A 22,749-nucleotide genomic window follows, 5' to 3' on the forward strand; every position below is an offset into this window, starting at 1 on the left:
TTAAGCTTTGATAACATGATTGACAAACACGTGATATAAAACTCGCGATTAACCATTTACAACCTCTATTGAAGTAAGTACCAATCGTGCTACATGATTAAATTTTTTTTTTATTGAGGAATGAAAGTTTTGCTGTGTGTTCCCTCGATTGTCTTACCTCACTTACGCTTACCTTATTGACCTAAGACTAAGACAACCTTATAGCTTACCTTATTGATATATTTTTAATCAAAGGCAAAACATACAGGCAGTGTAAATAAAAAACGACGACTAGTAAGACGGCGTAGGTGTAAGTAACAAGCTGTACTCTTGTAGCTACAAGAGCTTACTGAGATCATTAATCGACCACAAGCTCGCTCGGAAAGGGGAAAATCCTCTGCGCACGATCATGGTCGAGGCCGCTTACTATATGTATATGCTTGGCTTGTATCCGTCTCAACAGCTCAGTGTGATCACTGTTATATTCTCCTAGAGAGTTTAAGCCACAAAGACTTTAACTTTAATTTGGTTCCTCTGTTTCCGGCGGATAGTGAAATAAATGCCCAAAAATTTGCTACAACCTAAAACTATCAGAACCGGTTTAATGTGGCCTAATTTAGTATGTTTATTAACCTTTATTACTTAATAACGATATACTGGGTGATGGCTACCAGTGGCGGAGCGTCCATAGAACTCGCTTCCTATCGGCTTGTCTGATATTCAGGGTCTTGGGCCATTTTCTTTAAACTTGTGAAGAAAAGGAAGGGCAACTCAGCTACGGCTTGCCTACGAACAATCTAGACGCGCCGCCACTGATGGCTACTAACATTAACACAGGGTAATTCAAACTTTTTAACCCGCGTACCCCTAATCGATTTTCCGTGGGATTGAAAGCCACGTGATGAATAAATAACAGCACTCTGTAATTAAGTAAGTCTGTTAAACTTGTTTGATGTCCTTTACCATCGCAGGTGATAAAACTGGCGTTGGCGCGCGTACCACACTTTGAGAGTTCTGCTCTTAAGTAAAAAGGTAAATCATCTTATTTCAATTCAAAGCAATTGACAAATCGCGTTAGAGTTCACGTTTGCGATTAGCGTTACGAAGTTGAGATAAGTATGAAGTGCTAACGAATTCGAACGAGTAGGTGTGTTCATTCCTTGCATCAATGTGTTTGTGTTGCTATTGCTACCTCCGACAGGGCACCGGAGGTTTATTCTGGTTGTAATTGTAACGGTGCGTGTAACGAAGCGTTACACTATCGACCTTCATACTATTTCTGGCACCATACAAATTCTAAATTCCCTTTTGAAATTCAAATCCTATTCCAAATTCCATTCAATGATTTTTATTTTCAGTTCGATCACATACTTTGATCGATAAACATCATTTTATCTAACGGACTGTACTTCCCAAGTTTCTAAACACGACCGTTTAAGTGTGATTTTTATTAGTAAACGTAATAATTCATAAGTGCGTGCAGTTCAGTATAGTGCTCGTTTTTGTGGCCCTGCACACCTTCCAGATATATATCTACATCATCACCAAGGCACATATTGTGCCTTTTTATTTAAATAATAAATACCCCTCATCGCTCTGGATCCTGCCTTTTCATTCCCATCATCCCTGTGAGGCTCCTCTACCTGCCCCCTCACAGTAATAACAGGTTATAATTTTTTTTGGATATAATCTTTCAGTGCCAAAAGAGTCTTACCCTAATTATTTAGACACCTCCAGAGCATAATGTCTATATAATTAATTAGTCGTAAAATGGCAGATGGAGTAGGTAATAGCTATAAAAATAAGGGTCACTTGCGCGTTCCAGATACCTCTAACTATAGGAATTAACCGCATATATACTCGGAGTTAACAGTACAGTTTTACCCTGTATAATCGGTAAAATCGTGTTAGTTGGCTAGCCCTGGAACGTGCTAAGGTAACTTAACCAATAGGGACAGTTAGCACCAGCTATTAAAAATATCTACCATTCTCTAATAGCTGAAAATCTCTAATAAAGCACGAAGTTATGCCTCGACTGTCTCTAGAGTCATTCTCATTATAGATGTAGAGATATGGGGATAGGACAATTTAACTGTAGCAGACACTTTTGGACAAATTGTTTGCGGATTTGGTCTCTTGCCTAATACTTTTAATGCTGATAAATATATTGATACTGCCTGCTGTATTTTCCATCTCGGGGCCTCGTTTCACTGGCACGACGGAAACCCCAACTCGCCTGCTCTCGCGCAACCAAACTGAATACGCGGCCAGGTCATCCGTCCCACACACGTCAGCTGTTGTAATACTATTAACACGGCTTACTTTCTTATCTTCCGAACACCATAAGGGTCCATAACGTATGACGCGTCAAGGCTTATAAGCCAGTACGGTTCTGAATGACGTTGCTGGCGTAATTAGAACTAAGTTCAACAATCTATGAATGCACTTATCCTGCGTAATAAATATTCCTGGTTAACCTTCGGCTTCTCAAGTGGAAGCGGACGCATTAAATATAATCGTAAATAATGATTTTCCACCAAATGCATTAATTAAAATAACATGCTGTGTCTGGTATTAATGCCGTCTATGAAACACTTATCTTATAATATATGAATTACTTGTCAGGGTGTAACAATAATAATGGGGTTCCGTTGAAGGGCATATTCCGTATCAAATATTTTTACGCGGAATGGGGCAGGTTACTTAAGTCGGCCAACCCTCCATACAAAGGGCAGGGCAGGAAAACAATTTTTCTTATACTTTTCCTAATCAGAACAGGATACTGAATACAAAAGGGTTAAACGAATCACCACTATTTTTGCTAACCCTTTGTATAAAAGTAAATTAAAAGTTTAAGTCGTCAACCACTGATCATAAATATCATAATAAATAATTCAGTCATAATTTTTTTATAAGCGTAATTAATAATTATTGTCACCCGGACTGTGTGCATTGCTGCCGGAAAAAGAATAGGTACTGGCCCAGCAGTGGGATACTAATAAAAAACGGATATACAACCCAATAGCCCATGGTTTCATCAGTTGTTGGGGCGCACCACTCTTGGGGGCTTCCTGAAGCTTGGGTGGAACAGACCCCTGGGATCCCCGGCCTCTAGCATGCCTTAATAGGTCATACGGAGAGGAGTCTCAAAAGCTGCTTCTCGAAAACATAAGTGGCTACACCTCTGTAACTCCAGCACAGCCTTGTGTACCGGTGACCCATCTTTGATTTCACATTTTAAGGAAGCCCATCTTGTGAGGGTGAGTCAATTGAAATTGATATATGTATTTATTGTGGACCGTGGCCCGCATTACCTATGTAGTAAAAAATAAACGCGCATATCCATAAATCTTTAACATTATTGTGCATTATGTCCAAAAATAATAATAATATACGTAAGTGAATGAAAAGATTACATCATAACAATTATATTGTTTTAGTAATGACAATGACATTTTTAACTTGCCAAATTACCGAATGGTTTTAATATCTCATTAGCAATACCGCGGTAGTGATAATTAAAACTGACTCTTAGGACGCGCGAATATCGATAACTGATAAGGATAACATTTGTATATTTTACAATGAATTAGTGTTGATAGGTCATAAGAATTTGACCTTTAGGGCATGAACAAATAGATGGGTCGTAAGGATAAGTTTGGTGTGTCATCTTTTCGGGCATGGGGTGTGGAGGGTGCGAGGGGCGCGCGCGGGCGCCGCTTTTCACCGCGCGGCGGCGCGCGCGCAGACACCCAGTATAAATGCCTCAGGTTGCCATTCTCCCGCTCGCAGTGTGTGCTTGATCGTTAGTGTGACCACAACCGTGCAAGGACTTACAAAGATGTATTCAAGGTGTTTAATAGTGCTTGCGGCCGTTGGCGTGGGTACGTACTGGCTACCGACGCGGCCTAAAGGAAATCTAAGGGTTTTCTTTGGGACCGAGGACCTCTATTGTGGCGATGCGAGCGGTTTTCACTGCCGGCGACTTTTCTTTTTAACGTGCTGTCACGTTTGCTAACGCGATTTTAGCGGCAGTGGAACCGTTTTCTGATTCCACAATGCGATGCGATTGTGTGCAATGGAACAGTTCCAAATATCCCATTTAAGGTGTATTATGACAGTTAAAAAAGTTTAAACACTCCATAAACAAAAGTAGTATGGGATATTTGAAATTGCAATTATCTTTTAATATTCTTTGTCCTTAGTTATAATACAGGTGACCTGCTTAATTGCAAAATTTTCCTGAGTATTCGAGTGATACGATTTAAGAACAGTTTTTGTATGGCTGTTAAAATTTAAGTTAATTCATAGGCCAGATATAAGTAAATTATACAGTAAAAAAAGTTTATTATGCATAACCTTTTTCTTAGCAAATAAATTAAAAATACAATGTTTAATCTTATTTGCAACTAAAAGAGCTTTATATAATAAATCTCAAATAAAATAAAATACGTTGCCAAGAAAGGGGTTATTCCTTTTTTTAATATACTGCGTTCTAGAGGGTTGAATGACTGAAGTTCACTCTTGAACCGCTGAACGTTTTCTCAATCGAAAGCTGTTCGGGCGCCACGAGCTTTACTCCATATCACTTTCACTCACTTATCATTTTATCACAACTGGTTCGCAGTTGCATTTCAATAACGGCTCAACTCTCATAATGTATAATTGATGCAGATTACGTTTTTATATTCGCGGGTTTTGTAACAAGGCGCGTTTATTATGTCGTTGGGATGAATAAGTTAAATGCAGTTACGTCATAACGTTTGTGACTTGGGTGAGATCCAGCCAGAACATTCAACTCTATATATTCAGTCGTTGACTTGAATTACGTGTACTGCTACGTATACTGAATGTAAAATATATGGTCTAGTCTAGAATAGTCTAATGCAGGGACATTCAATTTCAACTTTTTCAAACGTTATTGTATAAATCAATCTATTTATACGTTTATATTAGAACAAGGTTTAGGACACATCCACGTCATAGTAAACATGATGAAAATTACAAAAAAATGTAGTGCATTCATCTTTCAAACACCTACTTATTACACATTTCCGTTATCCGTTTTTTGATTTACCATCTCATAGACACCATCATACTTAACATCAGAAACGAATGCCCAATAGATGACACCTTCACCTCCCACTCTTGACAATGACTTAAGTTTCAAGATGTCATGTACTGGGACCACGTCGAACACCAGTAATGGTAACATTCCATTTCTAACCGCAGCTTCACTACCGGTACTGAACGCGTCGCTGTCATTGTCAACAGTAGTGCAGCTGTCGTTGGAAGTGGACTGTCACCTTAAGTTTACCATATTCCCGTATTTCGAGTTGCGGTCATTGTCCAGGCTGATGTAACTGACAGGACGTCCTGTAACTGTCAGCGTGTTGCTCTGTACGTGTGACACGTTCGTAGTTCCCACGCCGTGTTGCGCAAACGCATTTACTTTCCAGACTGTAACAAACTATTGTCTAAAAAGTATAAAAAATAGAACTCTGTTTGTCACCTAATTACATCGACAGATCGTATACAATGGCGTTATTCATTATTTTTATTACTTTGAATTCGCATCCGAAAAAACAAGAATGTCCTTAAGATCATTTTTTATTCATTAAAAAAAATCCTTATATAACGTTTCAATAAAAATATAAGCAAAGGTGTCTGTATTCTCATATCAAGTAAAAGAAAACCAGAAAACAATATTGCAACTGACCAAGGGTGCAAAATTTTGATAGGAATTTTTAATGTTTTAGCTTTAGTTTTTAGTTGTAGTTAATTTTAGTTTGATATTCATTTTATAACACTTATTGTACATTGTTTCATATTACAACTTGAATCACAGAGTTTCATAATAATTCACTAAACTAACCAACACTATTGTTTTCTTTTTACCGGAGATAACAAACTTTTTATTAACAAATCATATATTGCATCAATTTGATAACCAACTTATTTCCTAAATTAGCTAGATCTACTATCCCATAATAAACTATTACCACCCATATTAAACGCAAACTGATACGATCGCAGATTAAGTTTCTAAGAGCTGATTTATTCAAGTGGCGTGTAGGCATTCAATTAGTTCGTCTATCGGCGCGTACACATTCCACTAATAAAGAAAACTGGTGAAAATGATTCATCTGCATGAGTGCGCGCGCGCCGATCAAACGATTGATCGATTCGCTCACCTTGACTTGAGGTGCATCTCGGTTTTTATGGAGAGAGGGGTAGGGCTCAGCGAAATGTCTAGAGTTAGACCAAGAAAAGTCTGCAGCGATTTTGATAACCCACGCAGTGCAAGTGTTATCTATACGTCATAATTTCATAAAAGTTTGACATTTAAAATAACACTTGCACTGCGGGGGTTATCAAAATCGCTGCAGTGTTTCCTTGGTCTAACTCTATGTACATACAATTCCATCCTCCCGCGAACGCTCCGGCTGTGGAAAGGGTTCCTAGCCGGGGTTTTCTCGAGGAGCTACAGAGGGCTCTTCAAAAAAGTAGTGTACAGGTTTTGAAGGGTCAGCAATACGCATCTAAGACCACCGGATTTGCAGGCTTCCGTAGACTACGAAGATTGCATACCATCAGGCAGACCGTATCCTTGCTTACCACCGACGTAGTATAAACAATAGTCACATAAACCCACTGATAAATAATTCAATCAACGCAAAGTGTAGTTTTGCGCTTACTGCGTCCATCTATTTTGTGTTAGTTAAAGCTAAAGTGACGTCCCTTAAAGCTTTTGATAATAATTATGACACACATTTTTTAAGGATGCTTTTCCGTTTTTATTCTTATATTAAGTCGCCTTGTTCAACAATTTAGTTGCACATTGCGTGGTTGGAGAAAGTGACTTACCAATACATCTTGTATCAACGCCACCCCAGTCATAAAACGCTTAAAACGCGGAAGAGTATGTCAACCTTCCATCGGCTAATAAGTTTTCATTAACACAAGGTGACCGGAACTGGCATACGGCACAATGCAACGGAAACAATCGGTCGTTCCCAGGACTAATACTCATGCGGACCAGCCTTCAATCAGCACTCATTCTTTTTAGGGTTCCGCACCCAAAGGGTAAAACGGGACCCTATTACTAAGACTCTGCTGTCCGTCCGTCCGTTCGTCCGTCCGTCCGTCTGTCACCAGGCTGTATCTCACGAACCGTGATAGCTAGACAGTGGAAATTTTCACAGATGATGTATTTCTGTTGCCGCTATAACAACAAATACTAAAAACAGAATAAAATAAAGATTTAAGTGGGGCTCCCACAGCAAACGTGATTTTTGACCGAAGTTAAGCAACGTCGGGCGGGGTCAGTACTTGGATGGGTGACGGTTTTTTTTTTGCCTTTTTTTGCATTATGGTACGGAACCCTTCGTGCGCAAGTCCGACTCGCACTTGCCCGGTTTTTTGAACTTGTGATTACGTAGTTAATTGTCAAACGGAACTGACTGCCCGATAAAGTTAGACCAAGAAACGTCTGCAACGATTTTGATAGCATTCGCAGTGCGAGTGTTATTCGTAAGTCATAATTTCATACAAGTTTGACGTTTAAAGTAACACTTGAATTGCGTGTGCTATCAAAATCGTTGCAGACATATTTACAGGATTATTTTGGGTCTTGAGAATTTTATGTATGAAATAGATTTTTATAAGTAGGTACACTAAATATGATATGGTTATCGTATAACTTTATGTACTGAGCTTTTAATCAGTAAAAATATATCTTCAGATTTTCCTCTATAGCAGAAGTAGGTAAGTACACTTAAATAATTTGTAGAAAGATTACGCGCAATATCATTGTATTCAAAACAAAGCGCTGGAATAACTATAGAGACATTCCAAGTATTTACCTGTAAGTACTTATCATTGGATCTCCCGTGTACACTTGCCCTTTTGTCTAGATAGTCCCACAGTCTCGGTGATTGTCTGTCCTTCGACTATAAATAACATCACACAAGGCGTTCCTTTTTCAAAACTACAGGCTAGGTTCTTTTCCGTGCTGTGTTTGGTTGTGAACTCGCTACCGGTTTCACAAGGAAATGTTGTTTATTTTTACGCAAACGTTTCTATTTATATGAATGAGGAAAAGTAATTCAGTGCGGTTATGAATAATATTTGTACGAGCACAAGTTAATGTACAGCCATTATAGCAGAGCTTTAGTAAAGTAGACATCAACGCGCTGAAATCAAAAGTATTACCCTCTTTTTGTTTTTATTTCAATCGCAATGTTGTTTTCTTAGTTTAATTCTAACTTTAAATGAATATTTACAAACTGTGAATAGTTTATCGGAAGAAATTTCAGGAAACAACCTACATTTTTAACACGTAATCTGTTGTTGCAATGGTTAATTTTATTAAACTTAACAGAAGCCGCAGAATAAGATTAGTTTTACCTAACGATTATCCAAGTTGGGCCCTTCTTCATTACAATGTCTTACGACATTAGTGAATAGAAATATACCGCATAGATCGCTGTAGTAATATTTGGTTTCATGGAATAGTTTGGGGGAGCCCAAGAGACATGCTAACATGGGAGACTTGAATCGTCTTTCAAAAGTTAAGAAATATATGATCTAATATAATTAAGGATAACTCACGCTAAACCCGGCGGGGACCGATCACTGATCAGCCGTCATATATAATGACATGGCGGACGCCTCGGCCCGGGCCCGGCCCGATCTAGCGTGAGTAATCCTTTATGCGACGAATTATTGTACCTACTGGGGTTCATTTAGTGAAAATTTAAAATCAACGTTTAAAGGTGGTTCAACTTTTTCAAGGGCTCTAATCTTTTAAATTTCCCTTACGAGCATATCAATCAATAAATAACTATCTGCTTGTACATATAATTAGCTGTGTGCCTAAGGTATATATGCTTTCGGTATATGCTTACTAGTGGTTATAAACTCTGATTGCTTTTGCGAAATTTACGATTATTTAAATGCCAAGCTTATGCTTTACTAACTATAATTCAGAGATAATTAATTGAGCTATGTACATTAGTCTTCTCATCGAATTCACTTGCCGACATTTATGACATAAAAACATTATCTTCACTAAAATACGGCTCGAAATCTAATGTTTTAATAAATATTTCAGTAGAAGGGTTATTTATTTTTTCGGTTGATTTAGACATACTTAATTAAGAATAAAGAAACATTAGTACCTACCTAACAAGTATAGTAAACATATTTTATTTCATTCAGGTACATATCCATAACATAGGTACCTTTGTGCGATTCTTATAAATCAGAGATATAGAGTGTACATTTAGTTTTTACTTAGTTGACGTATACGAAAATCTAAATGCCAAGTCATGATATTAAATTCACGTAATACAAGTAGCTATATACATCTGTGATTTGTCTACATATAGACCACACTTCAATAAAAAAATAATATTAATTTCATTCCGGGCACTCATATCTCGGTAACGTTAAGACAAATAACATGCATACGATACTAACATATTCTTATAAAGACAAGTCTTTAAAACCATACATGCTTACAGCTTTACAGTCTAACACAACAATACCGCGTCAATCACCAGGCTCCAGACATCCATCACGAACTGACAGACAAACGAACTAACGCCGGCTAGAACCCAAATGTGACGGCCGCGACTTTCACCGCCAACAATGGTTATCTAATGTTATATTAAGTATATTACATCATTTCAGATGCAATCATTTCTCTCTCAATTAAATATATTACCTTAGAGAGCACAGATCTTTTTTGTTACTGTAGCTATACCAGAAGAACAGATCTAATTGCCATGATTTTTCTTTTTATGTGACTAAAATATTAGTTCGAAACTAACGGAGTCATAATATGGACGTACTTATAGTTTACTTTTTAGGTCATCTTGTATACAACGATAACTAAATAATACTGTTCAAAATTAGATAAGACTGACATTTATTTCATAGCCCGAATTAATTCGCTTTTCTGTCAATGTTTTTGAAATATCAAAATGTGTCCAGAAAAGTCCGACACGTATCTATTAGAACCACCATAGAACTCTTAAAGCGCGCCATACCAAATGTACGGAAAACAAGCAAATATGTGTTAGCAACCATATTTTGTCAGAAACGAGAAACTAAGGGTTAACAAACAAGAAAGTATTCTAATTGGTTCAACGGCAACGTATCGTAAATTCAAAAATGATTCGAACTAGTTCACAAAGGTCAGATTACTCAACGCATCAAACGAAACCGAGAGTGCCGGCTCTGGGCTCTGGGTCAGCTTTGGGCTTTCACCCGCATTGCTTAACGTTACACGTATTAAATAACATGCGATAATGTAGTTGTTTACACTCGCTGAGGCGTTTTCGGGTTAAGTGTGGAGTTTGCAGGTTGCTCGAGATTTGTATCTGTCAATGTTTCGTTGCATGTGAATAATTAAACTCTAAGGTAATAAACATCATTTTTTTTTCCACTAAAAAGTACTAATATGATAATTATCTTCTTGATATAGCGGTTGTCCAAAACCAGTAGAAGTGACAAGTTCTTGTTTGGCACATGATTATGACAAGTGCGTAATACGATAAACTTAACCTACAACCTATAGTTAGGTAGCCTGTTTAAATTGTGTCAACCATGAACACGCAAAAAGGGGCTCTAAGAAGTCATTATTAAAGCTACTACTACTAGTCAACCGGCGAACATATTGTTTGATTGAACACACATCTCCGTTACGCAATGGCCGAGTGGGTAGGCAGATCAATATTATGTCACCGCCGCCGGCGACGGCAGGGCTAATGTTCATTGCGTCACCTTCACACCCGGTCGGCCGCCCCACATTACTCGTATGACACCCATTCTTTGCACCCAACCATTTTAACAAACCCACGCGTCTTTACTGCTTGTAAGTTAAACGTCATTAGGCTTAGACTTCTTATAATCCAGTTACTAGGGCAAAACCGTTAGTTCAAACTAATTACAATTTACGTGGCTTGTGGCAATGTGTTGGCAAATCTAATTTCATCATGGGCACTTTAAAAATGACTTGTTTAACAGTAGGTACATTGACTTCATGATTATTTTCTGACGATAAAATTTTACCGCCACAATAGCTTGCTAAATGGCCGATTTGTCGGACTAATTGTGCTGTAAAACTGTTTCTTTGCTCGACACTTTGTAATACTTTGTCACGGCCAATTACGCGTTTCTGTGCATGATAAGCGTTGCAGAATATAAAGCGTAGAAAGTAGACGATTGTCTAATAGAGTTCAAGCAATTAAGTAACAATTATCTTATCATTGGGGGTAATCGGCGTGAAACGATCAAATTAAGCGAACACAAAACACGCGAGTAATGTTGATTTTTTTCAATGTTGCAGTAAAACACAAAGTAATTATGAAGGAATTTGAGTTCGCTAACCTGGATTGCCTTGACGAATCCGATTCAGAGAAAAGTGGTCTACAGTCTTAATATTTATGCAAATCGCTGTGATGGTTATTGAGGACTTTGCGTCTGTGTAGCCATTTAGAAGTACTTACTAATGTATTATGATATTAGATGGAGATGTTATCAATTACCTATATGACCGAAATGTTAATACAATGTTGTATATTTGAATCAAAGCCAAGCATGATAGTAATTATGAAAAAACCTCATCTTTCTCGCGTTGTCCCGGTATTTTGTCACGGTTTTTCTATAAATAGACCGCCATCTGACCTTCCAACCCAGAGGGAAAACTAGGCCTTTTTGGGATTAGTCCGGTTTCCTGACGATGTTCTCCTTCACCGAAAACCTACTGGTAAATATCAGATGATACCTATTTAGTGCATAAGTTCTGAAAAACTCATTGGTATGAGCCGGGTTATGAACTCATGATCTCCGGATTGCAAGTCGCACTTACCGCTAGCTAGCTTACCAACGCTATTTCTGAAAAAAAAACTTTACTAATGTTAATTTGGTAATGAATAAGTATCAAAACACTACAACAGGTCGCGTTTTGCAAGAAACCTAAATAATAGCTCATCACGACCTGGAATGTCGATTTATTACATAAAGTAATTAACTCAGTTTTCATCACACGCTTAAAAATTTTGCAACGGCTGGCCACTTCATATCTGGGCGTGTTTCCGTGAAACGATCAATGAATTCTCTCTTAATAATTGCGAGTCCATAAAAATATCGAGAGCTTTGTAATCACGCTCAACGGAATCACATGCCTATCACCTTATAGACTGAAGCTACATTGCGTAGCGTCTTCACCAGAATATCACGTTTTTAATAGTTAAGTAACCGTTAAAATTAACCTAAAAACTTATAAGCGAGCGTCAAACTTAGGTAATCTGCATGAATAACATTTGCAGAGGCCGGCGAGAGGCGCATTGAGAAACTTCCTACCTATAGATGCCTCCGGTATCAAATGTCAACCGGTGCACGGCGCGTGACGTAACGTGACCTGCGCCCGCGCACTCACATATTACGAAAATTACGTGTTAAGCATCTCGCTATTTAACTTATTATTAATCTTCAATAGCATTTCTTTTTTATTATTCATCCTTTTGATAGCAGGTCAGTATTTTTAATCATACATTTATGTAAGTATGAACCCTGCTCTTACATATAATAATATGTAAAGCTAAATATTTTGCACGATTTTGAAAGCAATCACAACGCAGTGTAATTATTGACAAGCGCTGTCTCAAGACACGTATAGCTTCACACTTGCTCCTCCGTGGACCAATTGTCACAACGATTAGTAGCGTTGCTACATCGTCATCTCGCACAAAGGCAAACACGTGGACACGGCGACAATCGTGTTGCAAGTAACAAACAGTGATAACAGCCTCCTTGCGCAACCCGCCGGGTCGCATTCCTCAGAGAGAGTGGCCCTGCCCGCGCGTTGCAAAATGACTCCATAATCGCTGGCGCAAACTGAGGTTTATTTTGAAATTTCAATTAAAATTCAAGAGGATTCGTGTTGATACGTTTCCTCATTGCAATGACAGTTTGACAAATGTTGGAAATCTTCCAAACGGGTAAAGAGAAGCGAGTACTTATTACTAAACTCTCTCACCTTTTGATAATGCTGCCGTCTTTCTATTGTAACTACTTGGATCGCACATTTGTGGGAACAACTCGACCTTTTGATGTAACTCCTATATTTTATGTAATGGTCACCTAACAGACTTCTTCAAATTCCATTGCGCACACTCCATATTCGTGTTTGTTCGTTTTAAACTTGCCGACCAGCCAGGTTCCTAACTTTATTTTCTTTTCACAGCGATGGGCCAAGAATCCTTCAAATGTCCTGACGATTTCGGCTTCTACCCGCACCACGTATCATGCGACAAATACTGGAAGTGCGACAACGGTGTAGCCGAGCTGAAAACATGCGGAAATGGTCTCGCCTTCGACGCCACCGACTCCAAGTACCTCACAGAGAACTGCGACTACCTCCACAATGTTGAGTGCGGAGAGAGGACACAGCTTGGTGAGTGTATAAAACTAATTACTGCCACAGTTTATGAACAGATAATATATCCAATATAAATACAATACAAGTATCACAGGTTGGCCCTAGTCTTATCTCAGACTCTTGCTTTAAAGAGATGTAGTTTATATCCATCAGGGAATACATTAGAGAGCGTACTTAGCGGTTCGCACTAGAAATTACGAGACCATTTTTTCGTGCGCAACCCTGTGGTATGTCGGCAGCGAAGGGATACATTCGTCCTCACGCCTAGTGGGCTTGTAATGGAACCGGGAAGATGGAATTACGTCGTGCTATTCCTGAGAAAACCTTACTTAACTTGTAGAGAACTGGGGGTCGATTTTTGAATTTCGACCACTCGATTTTGTGTATTTCGTTAAATAATATCTCCTACTACTAATAGGCCTACTAATAGGCATTTAAATTCTAATAATAGAATTGAAATCGAGTGGTCCATACCAATAGATTCCAAATTTCGATCGCTCGTATTTCAAAAATTGGCAGTTTTCCACCGATTTTCGAGTGACGAAATCGAGCGATCGAAATTCAAAAATCGGCCACCAGTTCGTGTCTTAGTGGAATTTATTCAAGTGGAAAACAGCATAGTAAAATAGTAGTTTGAGTAATTTATTTTCGACTGACACGAGGAACAAAATTACCTATCAATCTCTGTCTTATAACAGTGTACCTAATAAGTAATAAAACCAGGACCCCTATTCGACAAGCGACGTTTGACGTATCGTGTTGATCTCCCGTTGATGTGGGAAAAATCATAAGTTCTCGAATACGTACAATGTCAAATTTGACATTAACAATCCACAGTTAGGGTGACAAGCAAACCAAACCGAACCACCCTTAGTTTAGAGTTGAGTTTTGATTGTACCAAATGATATTATCCACCCAGTGCCGGATTTACCACTAGGCTGAGTAGGCTGAAGCCTAGGGCGGCAGATTTTAGGGGGCGGCAAATTTGGGTCAAAAAATATTTTATGTGCTGTTCAGATCATTGAGGTATATAACTAGAGTCGGCATCTCGAACAAATTGTGTCCGCCATTTTCGGCGTTTGACGTCTGTCACTAAGGTGAAGAATAAGCGTATCTAGGCCAGAGGCGAAACTGTTATGACAACTGCTCATATTCTGCCTACGTGTACAAGGTTATTTTTTAATGACCTGCAATATTATACGACGTGAATATATAGGTGATACCGAGCAACTTTTCTAATGGGAACAACTACTAAAACGCAAACTTGAATATAATTTACCTTTTTTATAACTTTTATTATATATCGCACGGGTGAAAACGAGGATTCTTTCCTAAAATATTATTTCTATACAATATTCTAAGTACATACCTGTATTACGGACTATATTCAATTTGTTAACGATTCATCACATTTTCTATTTGATTCTCGGTAACAATTTTGCACTTACCACCCTTAATGTAACATAAATACAAACATATATTATAAAATACGTTATTATAACTAAAACATTCAATAAATAACGAGAAAAATATATATTTCGTAACTTTTGTGCAATTAACCAACAATGTATACAACCATTTCGTAGGTAGGTACCAATGTGTCAAGTCTGAGAACATTAATCTTTGCGCCGAAGAAAATGGCTTCCAGCCGCGAATGTTCGAAAGTGATGTTTCGTGATAAACTAAATTATCGTAAATCAACAGTTATTCGATTGCTTGCCGGTGAAATGTTATTCCATCGCTTTTATTATATTTTCTTGTGCTATAGTTGCAACTTTTCAACACGAACGAAGGCATTTTATCATTTTTTTTTAAATGTTCTGTACATGTGTGGCATCTCGTCAGTGGTCGATGACGTACTAAAAGCAGAGAAGTGCATGCACTTCTATGAAGTGCGGAAACATTTTGTTCGAGATGTCGTCTCTAGTTTACATAATACCTCAGTGGTTCAGATAGGGTAAACCACAATTTATTTGTAATATTTAAATACGAGTAACAAGCATAATTTGTCGATTTTGCCGCCCTCTGTTATGTCAAGACCTTTTTGAAGTACGGAACCCTAAATAAGTACTTTTCTCGAAAAAAATTCGCGCTCGCTACGCTCGCGTCTTCATTTACATACCTACATTATTTGTGACCCATCTGACTACATTGTAAATTTGGGATGGTCGTCGATTCTTGTATCTTCGTGGTATTATGGGTTCCATTTTTTTCCTTTTGAATTACGAAACCCTAAAAATGTACTTACCTACTATTTTCTCGAAAACATTTCGCGCTCGCTACGCTCGCGTTTTCGTTTAAGTAACTACATTTTCTTGTGACCCATCTGACCATATCATTGAATGATAGCACAGAACCTAGTAGAACGCCAGCAGCAATGTCCACGGTATCGCAGCAGCTTCCGTCTACTATACGGCTCATATGCGTCTACCGGATAAAAAGCTAGCGATCCATTTGTATAGTCTCTCGAGCAGACTCAATGCCAGACCCGACCGAACTCCTTAGCTACCTATATCCAGCCTGACTGCCAATGTGCCAATGCCTCACCTTCATTCTCAATGGCCAAAACCCAGCGGAACCCATCACCGGTCACCGATCAGATCAGGCAAATATAAAGAGTGTATCTAGAATGTGACATTAGCGACGTCACCTTATATGCATTTTAATATGGCTGTGGTGTGTTGTACTATAAAATTAAACGCCTCTGACAGGAAAGTACTTTAAAAACCGGGCAAGTGCGAGTCGGACTCGCGCACGAAGGGTTCCGTACCATAATGCAAAAAAAAAAACAAAAAAAGCAAAAAGAAAACGGTCACCCATCCAAGTACTGACCACACCCGACGTTGCTTAACTTTGGTTAAAAATCACGTTTGTTGTATGGGAGCCCCATTTAAATCTTTATTTTATTCTGTTTTTAGTATTTGTTGTTATAGCGGCAACAGAAATACATCATCTGTGAAAATTTCAACTGTCTAGCTATCACGGTTCGTGAGATACAGCCTGGTGACAGACGGACGGACGGACGGATGGACGGACGGACGGACGGACGGACAGCGAAGTCTTAGTAATAGGGTCCCGTTTTACCCTTTGGGTACGGAACCCTAAAAACCTATAAGCAAGGCGGATAGGGGCGGCAAAATCGGCATAGCCTACGGGCGGCAAATGTCTAAATCCGGCACTGTATCCACCGTTGATGGAATCAACACTCAGTATGCAATAAAATCAACTGTTGATTTGACGTGGATGCGAAATCTGACAATTGTACATGTCGAATTTGGCCCCTGATTTACTATATTTGGTCATATTGACTAAAACTAAACTAAGGCCTGATTCGAAACAAATTTGACAAATTCAGAGTGATTTTTCTTGGATATTTTCTAGCTTACTTTATATATACACTACGACATTATAATTATCAGAATCACAAAATTATTATACCAAAACATTTTTTTTTTTATCAATTCTAAGATGATCAAAAAAATCAAATAAACGCCGCCGTCTTTTTAATTAGGCGCCAAATTGCTGTCAAAAACTTGATAAGTATGGAAGAAACTTGCACATAACTAATTTCCAACATAACCTGTTACCTAATATTATACCAATACTGAAAGGTAATTTCATTGCAATATCCATGAAACAATGAGGATCTAGACATATCTTCAAATATCTGGCGTATCAGGAATTTCGTCGATGTGGTGTCAGTTACCGGGCATTGGTTACTTTTCGACAGAGAAATCGACACCAACATCACTAAAAGAAACGGTTCGCAGCTTTAGTTTAATAATGCGGATTTCCAATATTACTTTGATAATATTTGGAGATGATCCACGATGTTTATGAGGCAATCAGCATGCTTAAGCCAGTACCCTCGAAATCGGACCAAAAAACTTGATTCAACAAAGTCCCACAGTATTGACCTATTGAACGGTATGGAGTGGAGTGTCCAAGGAATTAGTTCGTTAAAACAACAAAAACTATATGCAATATAATATTTCAAAATAAACATTGTTCTTGATAGGACTCAAACTAAGAAACTGTCAAAAAACACTGTCGGATTTATGATGGAGGGCATACAACAAAACTAACGACAGGAGCGGGAAGAAATGGAAAATGATGAATTTACTTATAAATAACAATTTTTAAACAAATTTTCAATAAATTATGGAAAAACAAATCTTGATTCAGCTAGCTTCAGTACCATTAATAGGGTTTTCAATTAGGCAGATTGAATTCGAATCAGGCCTTAGTTCCAGTTGCTACTTGGCAAAAATATATTTCGCTTAGAATTGCAAATAAAGTAACACCTGCGCTGAATTTTACCCAGTAACGCGACGATCCGAGCTAATTTTAGGTCAAGGTTACAATTTAAATAATGTCCACTTTAATATACATGTTTTTTCGCACACGACCCGACCAGGATGTCGTGAAGGTCGACGAGATGTGGACAATGCGGTCTGTCATTTTATTTTATTCTCAAGATATATAAGTTAAGCGTTTTTTCATCGCCCTTGAATATTATGTGGTATATTATGGTGATTTTTGACATCAACGATTAATTAAATGTAAATATTTTATAAGTACAATGAAAATGTTGATTTATTGATCTGCAAATTATATGTGACTTCATCATGTTGCCAAATTGATTTTCGAAAAGCCTTGATCATCTTAATATATTTTTAATACCGAGATATCAACAATAGCGTCTAGGTACCTACTCGAAATCTTGGAATTGGTTAGCTATAGCTGTAATCAGCATAGCCTAAGATGTGAAAAACAATGGTGACCACCATTGCTTGCAAATTTCCTCGTCCTAACCCAGCAATATCTTTCAGAGCCCCCAATCTCCACGCCCCACTGCCAGAGACTGTACGGCATCTTCCCCGACGAGCAGAAATGCGACGTTTTCTGGAACTGCTGGAACGGCGAGGCCTCTCGCTACCAGTGCAGCCCCGGACTCGCCTACGACAGAGAGGCCCGCGTGTGCATGTGGGCTGACCAGGTCCCTGAGTGCAGAAACGAGGGTAAGCTAAAAAAAATCTATTTGTACAACCGCAAAATATGCTAGAGTTTCCTACCCTTGTTTTAAATTCGACTGAAATACTTGTAGTCAAAGTGTAGTTTAAAGCGTGCATTTTGTAGTTGAAAAACACTCAACTAGCCAGGAGAATAGTATATTTATTGGCGTAGTAACAGTTTATAAAGAAATCAAAAATCACACATCGTGTTTCAGTTCATGTATGCAAATGTTCCTTTAAAATTTGGATTCATCTCCAGGAATTGATTAAAAAAACAACTTTAGCGACTAACCGTATCCATCATTCCTCAGAGGTCGCGAACGGTTTCGCGTGCCCCTCCCCCGGTGAGGTCTCCAACGCTGGCTCCTTCAGCCGTCACGCTCACCCCGAAGACTGCCGCAAGTACTACATCTGCCTCGAGGGAGTCGCCCGCGAGTATGGCTGCCCCATCGGCACGGTGTTCAAGATCGGTGATGCCGACGGCACCGGCAACTGCGAAGACCCCGAGGATGTTCCCGGATGGTGAGTTCAACTGTTTTATCAACGCATACCCTCCAACTCACCCGGTTGAAGGTATAATAATCGACTTCCAATTAACACCTGATAAAATACAGTAGGGTGATAATAGTTGAGTTTATGCGTTGTTTAAGAGGCTATATTCTTAAATTATGTCCGAGCAAAAGCATAATTAACTGAGCAACTCGGACACTTATCCCGGTGATCACTTAATGGATACTTGATCAGTTTAGACTCTGTGTGATTACTGTCACAGAGATATTAATGCTATATTAACCAGTAACCGTCATCCCTGTGACTAACAATTCTTCTGCACTTAAATTATATATGTATTATGCAATATTTCGATAGTATTGGTAAGGTAGGTATGTAGGCCGCCCGGTTAAATTCCTTACATCAAATATGCGGTTTGGAGCCTTGCATAGTTATTACGGGACATATTTAGAACAGTTTACAAATTAACATGACTTAAGATGACGTTTGCGCATAGGCAATGTTTGGAGGGCCGTAGTCAATGCCACCAGCTATAACGGCGCGCATGACAATGACCGCCTGTTCCGCACTCTTCATATTGTAACTGTACATTCATACATGGCCCAACAATACCATTTACGGTGACAAAAATATTGAATATTTAAATTTCAAAACGAACAAGTCGGACAGTGGACTATGATTCATTATATTACACGGTTAAAGAACTGTACGTCTAGCGCAATTCAGTAGATAGGTTGAGCCAAAAGTCATATCGATAAAGTAAACGCTTCGTCTCGGTATGCAAAAGGACACGACCCATCCTTAAGAAAATGTTTTGAGAACAATGAAACCTTTCAAACTCAGTTCATGGTCCGACTGTGTCGAACAATCGCTTCGATCGAAGATGCGCCGGCACGACCGGTCAAGTCAAGGTCGAAACTAGTTTTTTTTACTTTTTGCAAGCTCCGAACTACATTGCCGGTCAAGAAAAACAAGTGTTAGATAACGTTACTTAGAAAAGCGAACGGGTACTATTCTTGTTGGCGTTTCAAGGCGGTTTACTCTAACGACAGGAATTTGTTACACAATTCTCTCGGCGACCGGCCGTTCATACATTACACTGTTGACTTGTAGAAATTTAGATAGCCTTTTGTAATTTACTAGTAAATGGCCAGTTAGGTTAAGCAATGGAAATGCCGAAGCGTCTAGCAGTAAGGTGCGCGTCCATTTTCAGCGAGGACTACTACGGAGACCTGGATCTGAAGGCCATCCGCAAGAGCGAGCTGCTGGCCGGTCTGCAGAGCGACGGCCAGACCCGCGTCGCCCAGCCCAAGCCCCTCAAACCCCGCCCCCAGAAGGAGAACTAAACACTCTAACCCACCAATATTCTTAAATACTCACATCCTCTAAGCCCACGGCGCGCATATCAAAACGAACGCCACTTCCTTTTGGTATGCGCGACCGCGTACCAGGTTCAAAATTAAAATTTAAAAATCGAATGTATAGTGAGTTATGCCAATTGATTTGTATTCATTTCTAGTTGCCAAATACTTTTCTCGTTGTAGCCTTTTTTAACAGTTTCAGAGGCAGGTTAGGAAATTATTTTAGTTGATCATATCGCGGTAGAAATATTTATTTTTATTGTATTTTAGTATTGATAGTCCTGTAAAACCATAAATTTTGAAGTTATCGTATAGTATTACAATGATAGCCCCGTTCCGAGAATACCTCCGGGAGGAGGCTTGCATTTACGACCCCGTAGTTCTGTTTAACTAGAGCGGATATTCTTTATTAAAAACCATGACCTTGTAAATATATCTTTTTTACTTTTGTACTGAATTTCACTGCGACTGAGTGTTGTTGTTTGATAGAAACTGTAATACCTAAGTTTTATTTTTAGTGATAAAATAAAAAAAATATGTAAAATATTTGTTTGTTCTTTACTTGTGTTTTGAGCACTTACACTACTTCCTAGTGACACCACACACGGTTGTTACTTTCACGATGTCTATTCCTAATGCACTAGAACACTATCTATGGAATAACATTAATACCCACTCATACTCACTCCACTTCCAGCTCTTATTTCTTCTGTCTAAAGTACTGGTAACAGTTGACCTAACCAGTGTTTCTCAGACCTTTCCTTGGTTGTCCAGGTATGTTTAAATTTTACCATTAATCATAACTATGTACTAGTTTAAGATTGCTGTTGTTCTAGTAAACGTTTAAGTTATTTATCAGTAATGATCAAGACACGCTTTCTAACTGGAGATCTCCACTGGACTGTGATGCGCGCGCACATTTACTTTCAGTTGATGAATAAAACGTTTAACTTGCGTCAAATCTTACTGGTTTCAAAGCCATAAGCCATTCACTATGATAAATCAACAATTCAATTTTACGGATGGTTATATGGCCAAGTCGATATATCACTCATGATTGGGTACCTAATAGCTATACCTACTCAGAAATTGAGACAAAAGTGACTGGGTGTGCAAGTTCAAATCTAGCCTCGGGCTAAGGTCGTAGTCACTTTATAGTTAGTATAATTTCAATAAATAAATAAGTAATAAAATTAAATAAAACATATATTTATATATGTCCTCCAGGACTTCAAGGATCGATTCTTTCTGGTGCGAATTCAAAGTCCATTGAAGACCCTATTTTCTCTTTTTGTCTTAATTATTGTTTAATAGACCTTAATAAAACTGTACCGTTTCAGCGAGGACTATTATGGAGACGTGGACCTGAAAGCGCTGAAGAAACTGGGATTCTGAATGATGAGAAGCGGCTCCAAAGACAGACTGAAATTCAATCTCTTCGACTTGTTATGATATGCCTCTTCAGTTGGTTGACAGTTAGGCTGATGGACACCAAAGCTGGCATTTAGGTATTAGGGTCATAGGGGTTTAGCTTGAGTATTGATTACCTAATTAATGCTTAGCGGAATATACCTACTTGGATATTGTAATTCGAGCTACATATTTATCTAATATGTCTGCTTAACCTGTGTTTGATATGTTATAGAAAGAAGCATAACAATAAATACGAGTGATATTATTTACTTTAACGGGACTGAATCGAATATATGTATTTAAGCTTTACAATTACCTCCGAGGTTTCGTGGTCTCGGAGAAGTTTTCTTCGTTAAAATAAATAATTATGTGTGAAAATCGCGAAAGTTTTAAACAGTATTTTTGAGGAACTTTTTTTTCTTCGTGAGGAAAATGTCCGAAACGAACTTCACACTTCACTAAATGTTCAAATTGTTGAATTTGCTAACTGCCATGATGGTGCAGATTAGTTAATATTGAAATTGAATTGTGGAGAGAAGCCACACATGCAACAGCCTTGTATACCTACATGACATTGTCGCCGTTGTTTTGAATCAATACTTCTTAATGACCATTAATTTAATTTGTGTTATTCGCTCATTCATCTTGTGTTTCATTTGCTTCTGTTTAAATTTAAGATCTAAGTAAATACTTAGATCAACCACAAAAATACACAGGATTGCGTGGTCGAAAAGTTACCCCCGTCTGTCTGAAGAGGCGCTCAAATCATTTTGTTTTCAAACTAGTTTTTAAGTGCGTATACTCATGTACACGAATTTTTTGACAAAAATTTTATCATCTGGAAGATTTATAATTGTTGCCAAAAAATTGACTTGCATTGCAATGTTTTGATTCTGACGCTAACGTCGGATTTTAGTCATACTTTAGTTTACGGTAGTTTAGGCTAGTTTTACGAGTGAAATTGGTACTGTAAATAAACTTTCTATTTTCTATAATACCGCTGTGTTATTACCCACTCAGG

General features: G+C 38.3%; 1 protein-coding gene and 1 long non-coding RNA gene across 3 annotated transcripts in view; one reads left to right on the plus strand and one right to left on the minus strand.

Annotated features, from left to right (window-relative positions):
- The window catches only part of LOC134678651 (uncharacterized), a 205,425-nt gene that overhangs the window by 59,824 nt on the left and 122,852 nt on the right, over positions 1-22,749 (minus strand). The window lies entirely within an intron of this gene.
- LOC134678639 (protein obstructor-E) lies at positions 3,718-22,723 on the plus strand. Of its 2 annotated transcripts, none has more exons than XM_063537286.1 (5): positions 3,718-3,863; positions 13,235-13,444; positions 18,262-18,450; positions 18,756-18,966; positions 21,656-22,723. In XM_063537286.1, the coding sequence occupies exons 1-5, from the start codon at positions 3,821-3,823 to the stop codon at positions 21,708-21,710; spliced, it is 708 nt and encodes a 235-aa protein (XP_063393356.1). In that variant the 5' UTR covers positions 3,718-3,820; the 3' UTR covers positions 21,711-22,723. The 2 variants fall into 2 exon arrangements, with proteins under 2 accessions (XP_063393356.1, XP_063393355.1); XM_063537285.1 differs by lacking the exon at positions 21,656-22,723 and adding an exon at positions 20,168-20,792 and having other exon boundaries at positions 3,719-3,863.

Source organism: Cydia fagiglandana, chromosome Z (assembly GCF_963556715.1).
Source record: "Cydia fagiglandana chromosome Z, ilCydFagi1.1, whole genome shotgun sequence".
Lineage (NCBI taxonomy): Eukaryota > Metazoa > Arthropoda > Insecta > Lepidoptera > Tortricidae > Cydia > Cydia fagiglandana.

Bases quoted from the DNA above. Each gene is read 5' to 3' on its own strand.
- LOC134678639 (XM_063537285.1), top strand. From the start codon at position 3,821: ATGTATTCAAGGTGTTTAATAGTGCTTGCGGCCGTTGGCGTGG. The intron at 13,445-18,261 runs GTGAGTGTATAA...AATATCTTTCAG, and splicing joins CGGAGAGAGGACACAGCTTG to AGCCCCCAATCTCCACGCCC. The intron at 18,967-20,167 runs GTGAGTTCAACT...GTCCATTTTCAG, and splicing joins CCCGAGGATGTTCCCGGATG to CGAGGACTACTACGGAGACC.